This window comes from Diadema antillarum, unplaced genomic scaffold (assembly GCF_040938485.1).
Source record: "Diadema antillarum isolate AM-2024a unplaced genomic scaffold, OU_Dant_1.0 seq00000910_RagTag, whole genome shotgun sequence".
In the NCBI taxonomy this organism is placed as follows: domain Eukaryota; kingdom Metazoa; phylum Echinodermata; class Echinoidea; order Diadematoida; family Diadematidae; genus Diadema; species Diadema antillarum.
In genome coordinates this window covers 214043-233250 of record NW_027271766.1, presented here as the reverse complement: position 1 = coordinate 233250, position 19208 = coordinate 214043, and the positions used below count along the sequence as shown (strand labels likewise).

At 36.5% G+C, this 19208-nt stretch overlaps 1 protein-coding gene across 1 annotated transcript; it reads left to right on the top strand.

Moving 5' to 3' along the window:
• Positions 1-3443: 3443 nt before the first annotated feature.
• LOC139741211 (AP-4 complex subunit mu-1-like) lies at positions 3444-18367 on the top strand. Its single transcript, XM_071651803.1, has 13 exons — positions 3444-3560; positions 6724-6809; positions 8571-8677; positions 9247-9343; positions 9890-10009; positions 10961-11032; positions 11581-11652; positions 12462-12528; positions 13121-13281; positions 14009-14100; positions 15421-15519; positions 16741-16858; positions 18011-18367. Exons 1-13 carry the CDS (start codon positions 3503-3505, stop codon positions 18206-18208), a joined length of 1347 nt encoding a protein of 448 aa, XP_071507904.1. The 5' UTR covers positions 3444-3502; the 3' UTR covers positions 18209-18367.
• Positions 18368-19208: the final 841 nt, after the last annotated feature.

The following is a 19208-nucleotide window of genomic DNA, read 5'->3' as shown; positions in this document are numbered from 1 at the left end:
TTAAAAAAATCACGGCGAGATTGCGTCCGTATAATAGAGAGATCCGGATAAAGGGAGGCCGGATAAGAGAGGTTCAACTGTATTTACTTGCCACAATTAGTGCTTCCCAAGATGCAGCATGCTGGTTCAACTAATAATCTGTGAATTACTAGAGTATTTGAATTGATTGTTTCCACTACACATTACTAGGGGACTTGTTTGACTGGAGTGTTTCTTTTCAAAAATTTGCTTAGTAGTCTCTCTAATCTAATGAAATATTTCTCTCCTTAGCTGACATCTTTTCTTGTGTGTTTTGTGAACTGTATACCAACTGGTATGTCAAGGCTGTGGAATACACAGTGGATTTTGGTAGTTATTCATTATACTTCATTTCTGATGTAGTATTGCCTTGCAAATACACCTAAATCTCTGTCTACCATCTTGTTTAATCTCCGTGATATGTGTCACAGGGTCGTTTAGTGGCACTAAAGCAATTTCCAGTACCAATTTTAGAGGGTAATGAGACAGTCACAGGAAAAAACAACAACAAAAAATAGAGGCACACAATTAGACCCACTTACAGAAATATTTTCTTTTAAAGTGCAGATTTTATTTTCTGATGATCATGTTGCAAAAAAAGTAGAATATTGTCAGAATTATTTTTTTAGAATAGAATGATTTTTCAGGTGATTCACTCTTACCCGAGTCTCCCGAGAGTATCAGTATTTCATATACCATGGTATTTTGTGCTATTCTTAGTCTACCAAAGGAAACATTTTTGCATACAATGTGTATTTCAAAGTGGTAATGACAGTTTTTAAAGCACTGGGATCAGTTGAACTGAATGTTTGTACGAAGGTTTAAACAGAATGTATGTATATATTTTTGGACATTGAAATACAACAAAATATTCTTAAGCAATGAAATGGATATTGTACTTTCTGTGATGATTCATAGATGGAGCAATTATTGATATTATGTGCCACAAAGCTTATACATTAGTGACAATGTTTTAAAAGGTTCACATTGGCCAAAAAAGGATAGTTATACTATATGAAAGATTCTTTACATTTCTGTTCCTTTGTGGAAAAGAAAAGATTTTTTTTTCTTCTTAATCAGGGTTATTTATGACTACTTCAAGGTAAATTATACTTTCTTTCCAGATGACATAATGGCATACTTAACAAATTGTCTGTGCAGGCATGGACCTACCATGGTGCAAGTAATATTTGAACACAATTTGCATAGAGAGGGAAGTACATTGTACATGTATAGATTATCTGATGACTTCCATATTTTGGTATGTAAAAAATGAATCGATAAGATTAAATATTTTCTTTTCTGGTCATGCTCCCATGTCAAGTTTGTATTTTCCTCATCTTTGTCTTTCTTCTTCATCTTCACAAATTTGTTGTATGTTTCCAGATTTGCTGTTCCAAATGATGCTGAAAGTACATGTATCCAAAACTTATACATGTAATTACTTAACTTTTATTGGAAAGCATTAACTTGTTTCTGACACATTCAATTGATAATGCTGTGGAAAAAATAATGGCCACAAAGATTATTTGGCTTCAATCAGAGTAGATAGCATTGTGAGGTATGTCCTCGTAAAGAGAAAAAAAAAAACTTCTCGTTTTCTGTGGCATGCATTGTATGTGTGTGTGTGTGTGTGTGTGTGTGTGTGTGTGTGTGTGTGTGTGTGTGTGTTGGGGGTCCTTTATTTTTTATTTTGTCTCTTTTTTTGGGGGGGGGGGAGGGTAGTGTATAGTCAAGTAGTATATTATATGGTTAGGAAGGGTAATGAAGTGGAATAGTTAGGGGGATGGGTTTTATTTAGATACAATATACTTCCATTTTTTTCAGTCATTGCAGTATTATTGCCATTCAATTTGTCATATTGAAACATGAAAATGCATATTTTTTTCAGTTTTCTTTAAAATGATTATTGCCTTATGTTTGTACAGTAAATACTAAAAGGATAGATGTATTTTGTATTATTCGATTGGAAGTGGATAAATTTTATTTGAAAATGAAAAGTGTGTGTGTGTGTGCATGTTTGTGCATTCACACGCTTGTGTATGTGTGTATGTTTGTTTTTTTTTGTATTCCTTGCATGTTAATGCTTTGTTTGTAATTGAGTTTTGTGTGTGTGTTAATATAATTATACATAATGTGGATGTGTGGGGGGGGGGGGAGCTTGCATGCTTTTGTACAATTTATTGTTGTTTCCAGTAAGAAAGTTTAAACTAGCTACCTTTGCAGACTTTCATACTCCAGTCATCATAAGGGCCATCAGTGTGTCTATTTCCAATGCCATGCTCCTCAGGGTCGCTGAACTAGGAGGTTGGGTGTGCATCCCCCCCCCCCCCCCCACACACACACATGCACATAGATTTTTTTTTACTTGATTTGATTTGATTTCTGAATTTCAATATAGATGATAGATAGTATGATGGTCACTCTTCTTCATGGCTGATACTATGTGAGTCGAACCAAACTATCAAAGGTTAAAGGATAATTGATTTGTTAGTTTTGAAAACACACCCCTCCCAGACTATTGATGATCGCTACTATTGTATTGATTCATTGATTAATAAATCAATTGATTACTTTATTGTCCACACTGGAAATTCTTTGTACCAGTACATGTACATTGTCATTGGGTATATCACAACAAAATAAACATTAAATACTATTGAACTGTTGAAATAGTACATGGTACTGAACTTTTTTGGTGAAATTTGCTAAACAATTTTACCTTTACTCGTTTGACCAATTAAAGAAAGGCTAAACCAAAACAAACTCATCAATGTGAATTTATCCATACAGAAATTATTTTTTCTTCTCCCGATAGCATGTGTGGTGGAAGACCCTTCGATCGATGTGCGATTGAATTTTTTTTTTGGTTTTTTTAACAATTAACTTCAATCAATGAATATTGATACAGCTGTATTTTAGGTTGGATTGAATGAAAGCTGAAAAGAAATTATTTTTGGGTAAGTAATTTAGCTAATAGAATTTATAATGTAATGAAAGAATAAAATTGCTAAGAGAATGAGGGATTAGTAGTGTAAAACTAGAAAAAAAGAGACATTTATGTATGGATTGTGTATATGAATTGTGAAAAAAATGTATCAGAGTGTATCAAAACATATTAAACTGATGTAAAGTTTTGGTATAAATTTTGTATTCATTGATGTAAAGGATTATGGAATTGGTCCAGAGAATTTTGTATAAATCTGTTTGTATATTATGTTTCCCACTGATGAAGAATAAAATATTCTTTAAAACAACAACAGCAACAAATTGTTTGCGCGGTGCGGCAGTGGAAGGGCATTCGATCGATCATCGTATTATTGTGAGCGTCTGCTACGGACTTGTGTGCGCAGCCAAGCTCCGCGATCGCGAGCGAGCCAGCTACGCTAGCTGATGATATACGGGACAGTCGCGGCGTGGAGGTACAGGTGCCGGTGCGTGCTGGGGTAGAACCGGTGGTGGATTTCAGCCGTGATTGTGCAGGATGTTGTCTCAGATTTTGATTTTGTCTTGCAGAGGGACTGATTTGTTGTATAGAGAATGTATCCTTTGTGATTAGTTTTTGTGATTTAGACGAAGATGAAGATTGAACCGGATGTCTGTCTTGTCTAAGAATAATAAAACCTAAACTCTAGTGTGTGTCAAACTGTGTAGCTCAGCGCAGTGCAGTGTCTCAGTGCAGTGCAGTCGTGAATGCATAGCAAGTAGAGCGACGCACTTACAATTGTACACTACAGTGTAGCCCCAATTATTTATATTCATGTGGCTTTGAATATCCTGTTCCACTGCACTGTCTACACATTGCTACAAGCTCAAGTACCATTGCATTTTGAGCTGAGCTAGTATATTAGGATAGGACTGGTTCTATATGCGTAATGCATGATGCATCAGAAAGACACATCCCATGTGCTGTGGCCTGTTTTTTTAAATTTTTTTATTCATGATTACCATGGCATCTGATCAGTGAGTGGTGATCAGCAATCACTCACTCACTGTCACACTGTCACTGTATAAATTAAAATGTCATAAACCTTACCTCTCACAATGTTAGTCTTGCTCTTGTCGACGGTCTTAGGAGCCATGCTTCTACCTAGCTGCTCGACCGTTTTCACCCTGAAGAGATCCACTTTGGCTCTTTCATTTCTTTTTTTTTTAAGGCCCTGTTCTAGATCAAATAGTGAAATATTGTATTTACTTTTTTGGAATTTCAATTGTGGCATAATACTAAGCTAAGTCTACTACTCATCAACCACCTATTTTTAGAATGACCACCCTCGCGCAATGGCTTTCTCATGTATAAAATCGAAAATACGCATGGGACAGGGTGCAATATGCTGGAACGTTTGAACATGAATACAAATCGAGAAAAATTAGGGGGATACAGGTAAATAACCCGAGTATACTGAGGAAACAGGAGGAAAAAGAATTGTAAAATCCTCATTTAGTAATACACGTAATTATTGTTAACACATATCTGCCCATTCCCTGGATTTACGTGCTTTTCAATGGGAAAACGGGTGGTTGATTAAAATGAGCTTGCGCCGGTGTACAGTGAAAAATGTCACTTGTGTTTGTAGCCGAGAACTGCGCGTGTACAGTACGAATTAACAATCTGAGCCCGGGATATGAATCTGTGGAATTTTCTGCCTCGAGTGGATGAAATTAAGGTGAAAATGAGGGATATTTTCTGAGATACAAGGTATTCATTCAAAAAGTGGTCGATGAGTGGTAGGTCCAGCTATACAATGCGGCGCGGCCCACCAGTACTTGTGAGAGCTTCGTGACCTAGACTTGTCTACTGGTTGAAAAGAGCTTGGAAGGTCTAGAGAACAGCTCAGCCAGGACCGACAGGTCTATCTAACTAGCTTCTGTTCTTTGAAATCTAATGATACACAGAGTCTCAAAAATGTCTGGTGTTTATTGTGAATATTAAGATCAGTCTTGAGTAGGAAACCAAATCTAGAAGTGGATTATGCTTATGTCCTGAAGAGCCCTGCATTGTATACATTCTAAACCAGATTTTAAGAGAGTATGCCAGGAAACACAGACAGAGGGTCTTTGTACTTGTTAAGGGTTGATAGTGTTAGACAATTAAAAATCCTATGAGTAAAGTTGTATGTTGTAGGTCTAGTGAAAGGTGTCATTTATGCTATTGATTTTTTCCTTTTGTGTAAACAGTATACAATTATATACCAGGCCTGAGAGGCTCTGGTTGAAACTATGCGCATGAGGTGACTTCAGTAGCACTATTTTCTGAGGGGCGCAGCCCCGAAGAAAATAGTGCTACTGAAGTCACCGAAGGCACATAGTTTCAACCAGTGCCTCGAAAAATTGGCCTGGTATATTTATTTGTTTTATATCCCTCCCAATGAATTTAAGAGTATTCGACTGCTGGTATTCTGTAATTTACCCCCTTTTTTAAGGGCATCTTGCTTTACTTTTCAAGAAGATTGACTAGTCATTTACGCTCGGGAAAGCAGCTCAGCAGGAGGGCAGCGCGTACGCGTACTATGAAGAGACAACTGCGCGCTCAGCCGCTGAAGTGTACTCGGTGCATTGCTGTACAACGTACTGGTAAACATGCGCATGCAAACTGCAAACTCACTATGTGCTTCATACTACTAGTATCCGATCTGTCAACAAGTACGTTCGGTTGCCAGTGCGGTGATGTGCGTGCTCGAGCTGATAAACGATGTGACTGTGAGCTGCAGTTGATTGTGTTTTCTGTCGTCTTTCTACCTAGCTGTCTGTACATGAATATGGACTATCACTTCCTGTTAAAATGCAAGTATACATTGTAAATTTGGGTAGCATTCAGTAACAGCGTATAAGGTTAGATTAGGCACTGGAAAAATTATAGCGATTAAAGCATCGAGTGCCACTGTAAATTCGTGTTATTCGTACGGTTCGTACGGTAACTAACTCGTTAGACACTCTAAAAAATAATTATTAGGAATGAGATTACGGGAAATAGGGCCTACTGTTAGACAGGTAGAACTAACGTTAGGCTTAACTAGCGCTAACGTTAAAGCAGGCCTACTATCTACTGCAGTTTCGTTTGTCAACATCTTTTGGGTGGGTCGCTCGAGTTAGTGAACTGCGAGACCAACTTTCAAACAACGAAGCATGAACTCCCCAAAGGCCTACGGTACGTCGAAGAACCCTAGCTTGCTTATTGTTGTCTAATTATATCGCCTACTCCGTTGTAACGTAATACAATTTTTTCTTTTTAGGTAGAATGAGGGCTTTATAAGAGTCTCTCTGAGTCTCTCTAACGTAACCCGTGTCGCATTGAGTGTATGCGTGCCTTGTGGTTCTCGAGAAGTGCAGTGATCTAAGGCGCCGCGGTACCCATTCATTTGTACATGAAATCTCTCGCGAAGCAAAGGTGCTGCGATACCCATTCATTTACACGTGAAATATTTCGCGTCGCGTCGCGAAGCAAAAAAGGCGCGCAAATCACCAGCGTGGTATAGTTTTTACCATTTCCCTAGGGAGTATAGTCATTTGTATGGTAGAATTATGTTTTGTTGTTTACAGTGCTCTCGACCAATCAGAGGACGAGAAGCAATTTGTGAGGGATATAATTCTATCTATTCTTGCCGATATTTTAAACCTTTATAGAATAGTTAATCTAGAAAACTTTGAAGTTAGTCTATACAAAGACTGCAAATCTACAAGATTTCCTTTATATCGTGTGATCAGACACTGACGATGGGATTCCTCTACTGGCTAATGTGTTTCGCTCCCACCTTAAGAAGGGAAATTCAGAAGAGTTGCTTCCTGTGATTGTAAGTGAGGCAGTGATATTACTGATTCATTACAAAGTACTTACTGCAATGTATTACCAAAATGACAGATGCAGCAATTACAAATTTGATTTTTTTTCTTTCATATTTGTATCAAAACGATCTGATTACGTTTATTAGCTCACCTGAGTCAAGGCTCAGTTAAGTAAGCTAAACTGCAGTCACTTCATGGTACAATGTCTCATGTGATGTGCATCTTGTGTAAACTTTTTACATATTTGCTTCTTGAAAATTTTCACCAAACTTGACAGGTAGCATCTGTAGGGAGATGGAATCTCATATGCCCTCCACCAAAAAAAAAGAAAAGAAAAAAGTATATATATATGGGCCGTGACGCGAGAAAAGGGCCCTTTGGGCATTAAATGCTGAAAATGATTTTTCACCTCCACATTGTAGAAGGAACTCCGTCGTATTTAGATATGCAGGCCATTTTCGAAAATTCCACTCCTAAATGCCCCAATTATGACATTAAAAAAAGGATGTTTTGTCCAAATCCTCTCACTTTTTGATGCGTCTATGCATGTGCGCACAGTTAGCTAGTTGATCCCTTTTTGCGCGTATTGCTTTGTCAAACTTCCGCGCCGTTTTGTGGCGTTTGCGCGCAGCGGCTCTAAGGGCCCTTTTCTCGTGTCACGGCCCATATAATAATGAAGTGAATAAAACCTGGTAAACCATGCTCAAAACCTAAAAACTTAGGGAATCTTTTTGAATAGTCTTCTGCTCTGAAGTAGAACCAGAATTGATAGAGCTAAGTTAGTGATATGAATATGGACACTGGTGACTTTAGTTTCAAGTTGTTCATGGCTGATCCAGGGATACACCCCAACCCCACCCTGTGGGGAGGACCAAATTGGTGGTGGGGGGGGGGGGGGGGAGGGGCATTTTTACATTTTCAGCTTTTTGAAAATGCATAGCCAAATTATCACCAAATTTGCCAAGGATTACCACTAGGGTGATAGCTTTGCTCTGCTCTGCTTTGTTTGCCCTTGAAGTTATTGGTATACAATATTATATGACGACCATCCTCAAAACCAGTACTCTGTGAGTTTTGTGAAGTTACATGGGGATGTCACTATTCTGTTACAGTTTCATTTTTACTTTGTGGATGGTTTCAATAATGAGAGTGTATGCTCATGTGTTAATACGTGTGAAATCTGAACAACAATAACAATGCCAACAAGATTTCACGCTCATGATACACACTATCTCCTTCCATCAGCTTACAATTTGTCCATTGCATGACTGCCTTACATGAATATCAAGGGTCTGTCATTTTTGTGCTAATTAAATGAAGGGGTCGGTGCAATATAGTGCTAACCCACACAATAGTCATTTTGAGATAATCGCTGTTGAATGTTTGGAAAGTCCATACATTGTACATTAATAAAACATGAATGCATGCATTTTTTTACCATCTTATAGGTTGAATTCAAATATGATATTTCCACGGGGGTTAGGGTGAAGGCTGAGGATTATCAAAATGCATGTAACTCAATTTTGACAAAAGTGTGGGTTGGCACTATATTGCAGCGACCCCTTCAAATGTATAATAGGAAAGATACCTCATCAATATGAATCGATTGGAATCCTTAAGTCAATTCCAAGTACAAAGACAGTCATACATACATAAAATATATTTAAGGCAGCATGTCTTTCCTCATTCACAGCACTGTATATAATTGCCGGTTGCATGTACATCACAGCCTATAATCTTTTTTATGTCGCTCTTGTTTTGCTATTCAGAAAATAGGAAACAACTTCATTGTTCACATCAAGTGCAATGGTTTATATTTCATCTGTACTGCTTCACCAGATGAACCTCCATTTGCTGCGTTAGAGCTCCTTGAAAGGTAATTGAAAGGAACTGCTTGCTAGAAATAGTTTTGTTGCTGTTTTAAGCCAATTTTCATATTCATCAACATGCAACCTTGTATACCCTTGATGTTATCCACATGCACCCAGTTCAAAAACAAGAAGAGGGAAAACAAAAACCCTAGGGGAAGAAAAGGAGAAGTATAAAGAGAGAGGATGAGAAGAAGGGTAGAAACAATGTGTCATTATGAATGAGTAGAGGTGATGCACAAAGATAGTGAATAGCACATGTAAAGACGTGTCCACATTTGAATGCAAATGTGGACACAATGCAAATGAACTCAGAGATGAGAAAGGTGTTAATTGCTAACCCTGATTAGAGGTTTTACTGGGAATTCTCATTTTTTCAATTCACACAATCTTAATACACATATATATCATGTAATATAAATATATAATATGATGTGCATGAGAGTTCTTCTTTTTAGCATAATAGATTCTAATCTACATTTTTGTGTACAAATCTATAATATAATCTAGTAAACATATGTACTTATAGCTGTAGAAAGTGAGCATTGTGCCAATCTTATTCATCTTTTACCTCCAGGATCTGTTCCTTAGTCAAAGACTTCTGTGGAATGGTGTGTGAAGAAGCAGTCATACAAAACACAGCTCTTGTCTATGAGCTTCTTGATGAGGTCATAGTAAGTAACACACTGCTGTCATGTGGCTCATAAACATTGATAGCAGAGAGTTTTATTTTACATGTTTTTATTTGTTCAAAATATTTTTCATGTGTTCAAAATATTTTTTGGTCATCTTTAGTAACTTTACATAATGGTATGTGTATTTATTTCCACTAGTATTCAGAATTGTGAAATACATTGTATTTTGCAGGAAAAAAAATTCTGAATTATTGCTGTCAAATATGCGAGGTAGTAGTAAGATGCCTAATTTGTGACTACAATATAGCAAGATTGCAAATTCCCAATTGTTTTTATTCGTATGAAATGAAATCGCCCTTGTTTCTTTTAACTGGTAATCGTTCTTGTTTATTTCAAATTTGTGTTCGCACAAATTGATTTGCCTTGTTACTGTTGTGGCAAAAGGTGGCTAGAAATCCTTGAAGGTACAAAATGTCTCCCTGCAGAGACGGTAAGATGGTAATCATCGTATTTAATGAAGCGTGAAAAAGATGTGTCAGACATCCAGAACCATCAATAATTTTGTCATGTGAATTTTGTTTAAAGGATTATGGAATCATTCAGACGACTTCAACCCGTAGTGTGAAGCCATACATTCAGAGAGAGCCAGTTGCGGTCAAACCAGATAGACAAATTGAAGGAATTCTGGGATTGGGACCCGGTTTGGTAAGACTTTATTTTTCCTTGCACATGGTATGATATTTCTGCCTCTTCCTCTGGTCTAAAATATTTTCTCTGGTCATTTCATTGAAGACATTACAGATTTTGTAGTTTATTTAAAATCAAACTAATGAAAGTAAAATGCATCCAACGATGTCAAGAACCAAAGGTGTCGCCTTTGATCTTCTTTCAGTCAAAGTTGAAGCAGCCATGGCAGTATATTTGTGTAAGAAAATATCTGCATAGCATCAAACGTAGTACTTATCTTGCAGCTACAGTGCAATGATTTGTAATAATTCATCATTTCATGTACTGATGCAGAATACTTTGAATTGATTTTATGTTCACAAAATTTAACGCTCAAATAGATATTGTTGCCTCCGCATAACAGATATGTACTGTATATCTCCTGCAAGGTGGGAATGCACTAACATTATTTAACTGCTGAGGAAATTGTTGCACAAGTCCCAACTTGTAAAAGATATGCCATATGTATGCAGCAACTGGGTAATGTGTACATTCTCTCCACCCCAGCATAATTATACTACTACTACAAAGTTTTCAGTGAACAAACGAATGCTAAATTGTAAGCTTTTGAGGCATTGTAGACATTATTTTTTGTGTTTACTTGAACATAGAGATCTTGATAATATTTATTCCCATATATCTTGAGCCTAAACTATACAGTACGACTGAACAACACTGTCCTAGGTGTGGCTGATCAGATTGTTTTTCATACAGACTGTATGGAAGAATACTCAGGATGAAATATGTAGAAATTAAGCACAGAGTTTCATTCATATCTGTAAAGTTTTATGTTTGCCATCCAAAAAGAATCAGTCATGGTTTTGGAAGAACTAGATGTGGAAATCACTTGTGGATCTGTAGGAAATCAGTAAATCAAAATAATAATTAATCCTTGGTGCATATTAATTGTTTATCTATTTTTTTTTTCAGTTTGGATCTGACTTTCAGCTTGCTCCAAGCAATTGTCCGGACAAGCCCCTCTCACTTGGTCAACATACTAAGGTACTTAGATGATAATGTAGTTTCTAATCTCGAATTGTGCGTGGTTATGTTATATACTTGCTAATGAATTAGTACATTGAGATTAAAACACATTGTGTAGTAATTATGAGCGAAACTAAAAGGAGTCATGCAGACAATGTGATTGCAATGTATTGAACATCCCATTCAATCGAATGTGATGAGAGTGCTATAAATCAAGCTTGTCAAGGGAATCTCTGCTTGTCATGCAAGTAAAGACAGTTGGAACATAGATTCTTAGTAGCCACAGTTGATATGTCATGCAGTAAGGCCTGTAATCATTGGCTGCGTCCCATATTCTCATTATTTATATATTTTCTGAGCTAGTATTGTAAAACAATATATTCATTAGAGCAACCAATTGCATTCATTTGATGTATGAGATTTATATGTCACTTAGGAATACTAGTGCCTGATGACATTACAGTGCCTAGTCATGTCATGTCACTGTAACTTGTATCTTGTTGATGCTTTTGGAAATCTGAGAGTAGTAGTAGAACCCATGTATTTTTTTTTCTTCTTCAAACTAGGCCCTTGGAGGTCAGAAAAATGAAATATTTGTGGATGTCATTGAGAGGCTCACAGTTTTAATGACAGCTAATGTGAGTATACTTCATTTATTTTTATGTTGTCTGTCAGTGTTAGGTGCTTTGTTGCACATGTGGGATGGTTTGTGACCAAGGTGTAGATATTTGCTACCGTGATAGGGGCTTGACTTGTAAACATGTTAAAAACAACTTTGAATAGCAGAATAACCTGTGAGAAGGAGAGTGCATGCAATGACAAGTTATGTGAGCGCTTCCATGATTGACAGTGGAAGTCATTATCTTCTCACAGCCTAGAATAGATTGATTACTGATGAATTCACATCCCATAGAGAAAAGAGAAGAAATTGTTGAGTAAATTATCAAAATAGCAGTGTCATGAAGCATGACCAAACTTAGTCATAACTGCATGCTTTTTCAATTTCAAACTCAGTTGAGGCATGTGTTGTATAATTGAACTTTAGTATTGTACATGGTGTTTCTTCAGAAGAGAGTCATGTTTATAGTCAGTGCCTCCTGGTTCAGTGAACTATTGCTGCATACTTATGGAATCTGATAATTCTCAATTTTAACAAGAATTGTATGTATAGTGCATCTCGTTTAATTTCCTAATGGAGCTATAAATCAAGCCTTTTCCAGTGATTTTATGTAGAATCAAGGAGGTGACCTCCCTGGTAGAATTACATAATGTCTATAACTGTACATACTTTTGTGCTGGCACTCTCATTTTCATTTTCTGAAATTCTCCTCATATTCATTATCAGAATCAAACTGATGCTCTGCTGCAAAAAGTGGACCAACCATGTGATTGATTTCAAGAAGATCACAAACTCTGTTTTCCTGTTGCCATTTATTGTTTTTCATAGGGTTCTGTAATCCAGAGTGAGTTAAATGGCAGTGTTCAACTAAGAAGTTTCCTTATTGGAAATCCTGGTGAGTATTCAATATTTATTTCCTGGTCAGTTAATTTCTTGTTTTAATTTTCAGGGTTTCCTCTGTCACTTAACAACATTTAAAAAATTTGGGACGTGGATCAAGAAGTAGGCATTGATCAGAAATGTCACTTTATTTTTGGCCTACATTTTGGCCTGGAGAATGTCTCAAGATATGAAATATAATTTTTTAATTGTTTTTGTTTTGTATTATGAGGTTAAAACGCTAATCGGATGTGGATAATACCTTTTCAATCTGAAGTGTAATGGTAAAACTGGTATGAACTTGTAGGAAGCAGTTGATTATTATACCTACCTTTTACCTGTGTGTACAAGAAAATGATTTTAGTCATTTGTTTATTCATAAGTTAACTGCCTACCAGTATTTGATTAGAAAAAGTCTGCTTACTTGAAAACCATACTACAACAGTATGTTGAAAATTTGTCTCAGTAATTTCGATATTTGTTGTCTAGTTAGTGTTAGCAGATATCAGTGAAGTCTTCGGATGCATGGATGACCTTGATCAGGAATTTGAACATTTGTGGCCTTTGCATGAGGGATTTGTGACCTATTTGTAGCAATGTTCTCCCAGAACTCGTCATCGGTGTGAGTGAAGATTTGGTCATTGGAAGGGGAAGTCCAGTCAGTAGCGGACCTGGAGTGCGATTAGACCATGTCCAGTTCCATCCCACCATCAGCCTGAGCGAGTTTGAGCAGAAGAGAGTGCTCACTATTCAGCCACAGGAAGGGGAGGTGAGTGTGAGATTTATGTTTAATGTTTATGCTTTATCGAACTGCAGTCCTACACAGGTAGTGTATTATTCTGTCATATAACTCCTTTCTTTTCTTCAGTTCTTTGAGCTACTTCTATTTAATTTTGCAAGCCTTTTTTTTAGCTTATCATTTTTTAAAATTTTTTACTAAAGGATAAAACGTTTATTATAATTATGTGTGTGTGTGTGTTTGTGGGTACATGTGTGTGGTTTGTGTGTGGGTGTGGGTTGGTGTGTATGTGCATACAGAAAAAAGGAACACGAATGGGGCACTTGCTGATTCAATGCAATTGATGTTCTAGCCTGTTTTAGGTGTGAAAGTGATATACAGGCTATCATCTTTCTTTATATCTAAATTTTGTTACAGCCAAACAATATAGTATACAAAGATATATTATAGACAGTGATTTGGAGACCTGATTTTTTTTTTCTGTTCATTTCATTGTTGCGAGAGTTTCGTTACAATAGTGTTCATTATATCAGGAGTGTAGGCTATTTTTGAATAGAACTCAAAAAGGGTCAGCCTTGGTGATGTGAATTCATTTTTGAGCCTCTTTATGGTAGTGGATGGCATTAGAGATAATGTAAAATGTATTATGTTGCCAACTTGAAGTATAAGGCTGTACCAATGAGTGGTAGAACATTCATTCATGTGTGTATTATGTTGATTTCCTTCTGAAATTCTCTGTTTATGGATTTCTTTTCAGACAACTATCATGAAGTATGGCATGTCAAGTCAGTTACCAAGTGTGCTCCCATTCAGGGTGTCGGCTGTATCAACCAAGCATGTAGAGAAGCAGTGAGTTTTTGCAGGGCTAGACACAGTCCATATGGCAAAATGTGCTGAACTATTTCCATTTGCTGCCTAATCTAAGTCACATAGGATGAACTACAGGGGTCAATATCATTCACCCATTTGCCATTGTGTGCGTGGTATGGACCACTTCATGATTTTTACGCTGTGCTCTGTGCAAGAAGTAGGAACTGGAATCTTTAACATGAATGGAAAGTAACTATCGAACACAGATTTCCAATTTATGTCCTATGTTTTTGCCCATACTAGAGGGGACATTATGATAAAACTCAACAATCATCAGACTTGCTCAGGCTCAAACCAAACGTATTGATTGCAATGCTAGGCAGACTTGTTACTGACTAAGACACCTCTCCTTTCTGAGCAAAACATGTGGTACAAAGTGTAGATGACATGTGTCTTGTAAGCCAGTGATATCTGTGCCCATTTTATCTCTTCCATCTAAGCAAGAGAAAAGATGTAATTTTGGATACCTTAAAATATGAGGTGCTTAGTCCAGATGTTGAGATTTTTAAATAGATTGTATGCATTGTGTCAGTTTACTCATAATCCTACTTACTTGGGCCGAAGTGTGTATTTGTTCTCATACACAATGAACCTAACTTTGTGAGTTATATGCACACAAGCCATATTGGTACTTTGCGGACACCAACACCATGTGTGTGTGTGTGTGTGTCTTGGTACTCTCACGTTACTCATCCAGCACACACATAGGCCTACTATATGCAAGAGTGCCACAAATTTAAAGATTATTAGGGGTGTCACTATTCAAAAATTTTCCAGGCAAGTCAAATGCATAGAGAGGTTCTGTGCCCCAGAATATATCATTGTATGTCCGCAGCTATTATCTGCACTGATTTTACACAACATGTGATGCACGGACCTGTTTTGTAAATCAATTGCATACCTGCCAACTGTTCAGTTTTAATCTGAATATTCAGATTTTTCACTGAAAGAAAAACGCATTAATTTCAGTGTGTTCTGACTTTTTGGAAATATCTGTTAATAGTAAAGTATATGAAATTTATGAAAGTTCAGATTTCAAATAATTTGTCTTTGTTTGTTCAGATTTATTAAGTCTCAGGGTCGGCAGGTACGCAATTGCATTAACTTTATGAATGGTCTAGAGCCAAATCGTCTGTGCAATGTGGGTTAAAACCTTTACAAAGTTACACTATGCATTTCATTCTCACCATCTCAATCAAGCTTGTGCATTATATGCATACTGTTCCATCTCCCAGTCACAAAATAGGTCAGTACTTGATTCAAAGACTTTGTTTGTATGAATCTCTTTCCCTTCCACAGGGTTGTTGATGTTGAGCTGGCTCTGATGTGTAACATGGATCCCAAGAATCATGCAGTCAATATTACAGCAATCCTGCCACTTCCCAAAGCCACAACAGAGTGAGTACCACTTGCTGTTGACAGTTATACAAACTGGCATAAAGGGCTGTGAGTGATGATGCATTGCCTGTACGTAGGCATATATTATAATTTTGTACTGGTATATGTCCTTATTCACAATTTCAAATGCTTTGCGCAATATACAATTACCTCGACATATCTTATGCAATCGCAATAAATAGACAAGGTAAACTTTCAAGACGTGTTTCAGACACAAGGCAAACATCACGAAAACATATTTCGAAATTCTCTGTAAAAAACAAACATTCCTGTCATACATGTATATACATGATATATGCATTCATACATATATACAGATGTACACACATTTTGACATTTGTGAATATACATATCTCGTGGCCCTCTCTACGAGTATGACGTCTAACTCTGCATGATATAGCAGATGTCAACTCAATGGTAGGCATGTTTGTTAAATGCTGACGTGATGAAAACAATATTGTAAAACCAGACATTTTTGTGTGTATGAAACATTCATGAAATTAGCTAGGAGCCAGGATTTGCAAAAGTGAAATGCACGTGAAAGTTTTTGTCTTCACAATGTAATGAATACCAGTCACCAATTCGCAAAAGTTTCATGATGCCAAAAAGGCCATCAGCTCCAGTATGCAAAAGTTTCTGGTTTTACAGTATGTATCATGTTCATCTTTTGCTTTCCAAACATGAAGATGTAATTGTGTTAGTGGCGAAAATAGTGTCTTCTTAATGTTAAGAACATTATTATATTTCATTTAGTAGGCTAGTAACATGTCCCAGTGAGTTTTGCGTGGATCACTAGAGGCCCAAGTTTCACTCTACTAAACATCCAAGTGTGCAGTCAGTTTGTATCATGTCTTACAGACAGTAGGTAAATATTGACCAATAAACCTGCATAATTCTCTGGTAAAAGTGAGGTACTTCCTGCCCAAGCAGAGTAGTAAGCTTCTGAAGTCAAATGTCCCCAGTCTTTGTAATAGCCACATTCTATAATTTGCAGCCTAAACAATTTGCTGTTGATTGTTCACATACTTAAGTATACGAGAGTGAAGAAGATCGTCAGCCACACACTTAAAAAAACAAAACAAAAATCCCAAAAAAACCCAAACCCCAAACCCCAAACCCTGATATTCAATTTTGAAAGAGCTTATTCTTTGTTTCTTTTTATACTCTTGCATTGGTGTATCTCACTCGTTTGAAAAATTGTGATGTGTTTTTACTATACAGTGTAGCTCCAAGTTTGCAATCACAGACACAGACAGTTGAGCACAAAAAGGCAGACAAGACAGCTGTATGGACCATTAAGAAGATGACTGGTGGTATGCAGTACATTGCCAAACTCAGGGTGAGCAAGTGATCATAATGTTTTATTATATATCTGTCATATGTGATACATTTTTCTGAAAATTACTTTACTTATATTCGAACAGTGTACCAGTGGCATAGTGTGGCACATGTATTATATTGTGAATACATAAAGCTTGATTAAAGTGGAATATGCTTGACACAGCCATTTGGCTACTATTGTGCACAAAAATCCTCATGCTGATGTAGATTGCATTGTCAATCCCATCAAAATATAGAGTATGATGCGTCTGTTCATTGCATATTTTGTATGCATGAAATGACACCGATTTCTGTGTCCATTTCTCATGCTCATAATTCAGTCGGTGTTTAATGATTATTTGCTAACTGTTGATTATATAAGCTGAAGCATAAGATGCCATAAAGCAACACAATCTTTTTTGTTGCTTGTTAGGGCAATTGTTTTTAGGGTGAGTTAAAACAATGCAACTAACTAATTTTCAGTCTATTCTGCATAGTGCTGTCTTAATCATACTGAAGCAAAATGCGACCTGATGGTCAATTTGAGTTTTATTTATAGAGTACAATCAAACAACAGAATGATAAAAAAAAGATCCGTAAAGATATGACATTAAACTGGTGTTATCAATTATAATGATATACCCACAGCAGCTGATCATAACAAAACCTCACTTAATAGAATTATAAAAAAAATAAATCCATAAAGATATGACATTAAACAGGTGTTATCAATTATAATGATATATCCACAGCAGCTGATCATAACAAAACCTCACTTAATAGAATTATTAAAAAAAAATAAATCCATAAAGATATGACATTAAACAGGTGTTATCAATTATAATGATGTATCCACAGCAGCTGATCATAACAAAGCCTCACTAAATGCCCACAGGTTTGTGTGTGGTAGCATGATACAAATCATGGTTTTGGTCTATTCATTATCAATGGCAACCTCTCTTTAACCTAAAAACTCTTAAATTCCATAACTTATATCTGATTTACTGAAACTTTTTTCTATTTTGTAGTCATTTATCAAAGTAATCTTAAAAGACATAGCTATGTTTCTTTTTTCTTGAAATGGACAGTAATCGCAATGGGTATCAGATATCAAGTTCATGGAGCTAATCTGTCTGTAATCTTGTTCTCATGTAAACATGAATGCTCACAGATTCATGTGGAACAGTTGAGCAGCAGCACCTTGATGGAGCTAGGACCCGTCAGCCTGGAGTTTGAAATCAAAGATTATGCAGCCTCCCAGTTGGCCATTCGCTACCTGAAGGTGTTTGACAGACACAATGCCTACGTGCCCTTCAGATGGGTGCGATATGCCACTCTCAGCGACTCCTATGTGGTCAGACTAAGGTAGCACATTTTCACATCAGCTGTCAGACAGTCTCCTTTTCATTACCTCAGAGTGTTTGTTTGTTTGTTTGTTTGTTCTTGAGAATTTGCGTGGGTGCGTCTGTTTGTGCATGTGTTTTTACACTCTGATAACGTTCTGTTTTTCTTTTGTTGGTAAATTATGTTGTTGGGGATCAGAAATTTAGGTCAAGATTTACAAGAAGGTACCATATTACTGCCATTAGAAGAATGTGACATCCACCTTTGAGCATTTATTGCATGGCATATCAAACAAATAAGCTTTATCATTTACATTGATAGTACATTGTAATTAAAAATTCAAACAATTTGACCCATTGTGAGCACTTGACCTTTCTGTGGAAATGCAGTATATTCATTGAACAGATATAAACAGATGCATTATACATGTTGTTGCCCGCAAAGGCACAGTTAAACTAATGACATTCCAATTTATCAATTTCATTACGAATGAAATGTAAACAGCATGTCAGTAATGATGTCTTTATAAGTTTTTGAACCATCATGTATATATGCCCGATTATGCCAGTGATATTTAATTCAGTAGGGCATTAGATATATGGAGAAATTCAAGGTATTTACAGTATTTTGTGGTTGTTGAAATTTCAAGTGCTCATATTTCTTACAGAGTTGACAATTTTTATTTTCATTTTTGTTCAACATTCCACTCTAACATGATTTCTCCTGTTTCATTAACAATAAATTATATCTAATCAAAGATAACACTTCCTGTGCAATTGACTGGATTTATGCAGTTTCATTTGTTTTGGATACAAGGTTGTCATTGTGCTTTTTAGTGACATAAAGGACTCCTCTAGGCTTTGTGTGTATAGAATTCCACTGAGTCAATCTACACCACTATTGTTGTCTATCAACAACTCAGTAGCAATGCATCAGTAAAAAACATATATCATGGAAGAAAGAGATAAAACTTTTATGTGGGACTGTACCCTTTGGCAAAAAGTGTTTCCTATTAATGGTTAATT

Bases quoted from the DNA above. Each gene is read 5' to 3' on its own strand.
- LOC139741211 (XM_071651803.1), top strand. From the start codon at position 3,503: ATGTTGTCTCAGATTTTGATTTTGTCTTGCAGAGGGACTGATTTGTTG. The intron at 8,678-9,246 runs GTAATTGAAAGG...TTTTACCTCCAG, and splicing joins GCGTTAGAGCTCCTTGAAAG to GATCTGTTCCTTAGTCAAAG. The intron at 10,010-10,960 runs GTAAGACTTTAT...TTTTTTTTTCAG, and splicing joins TGGGATTGGGACCCGGTTTG to TTTGGATCTGACTTTCAGCT.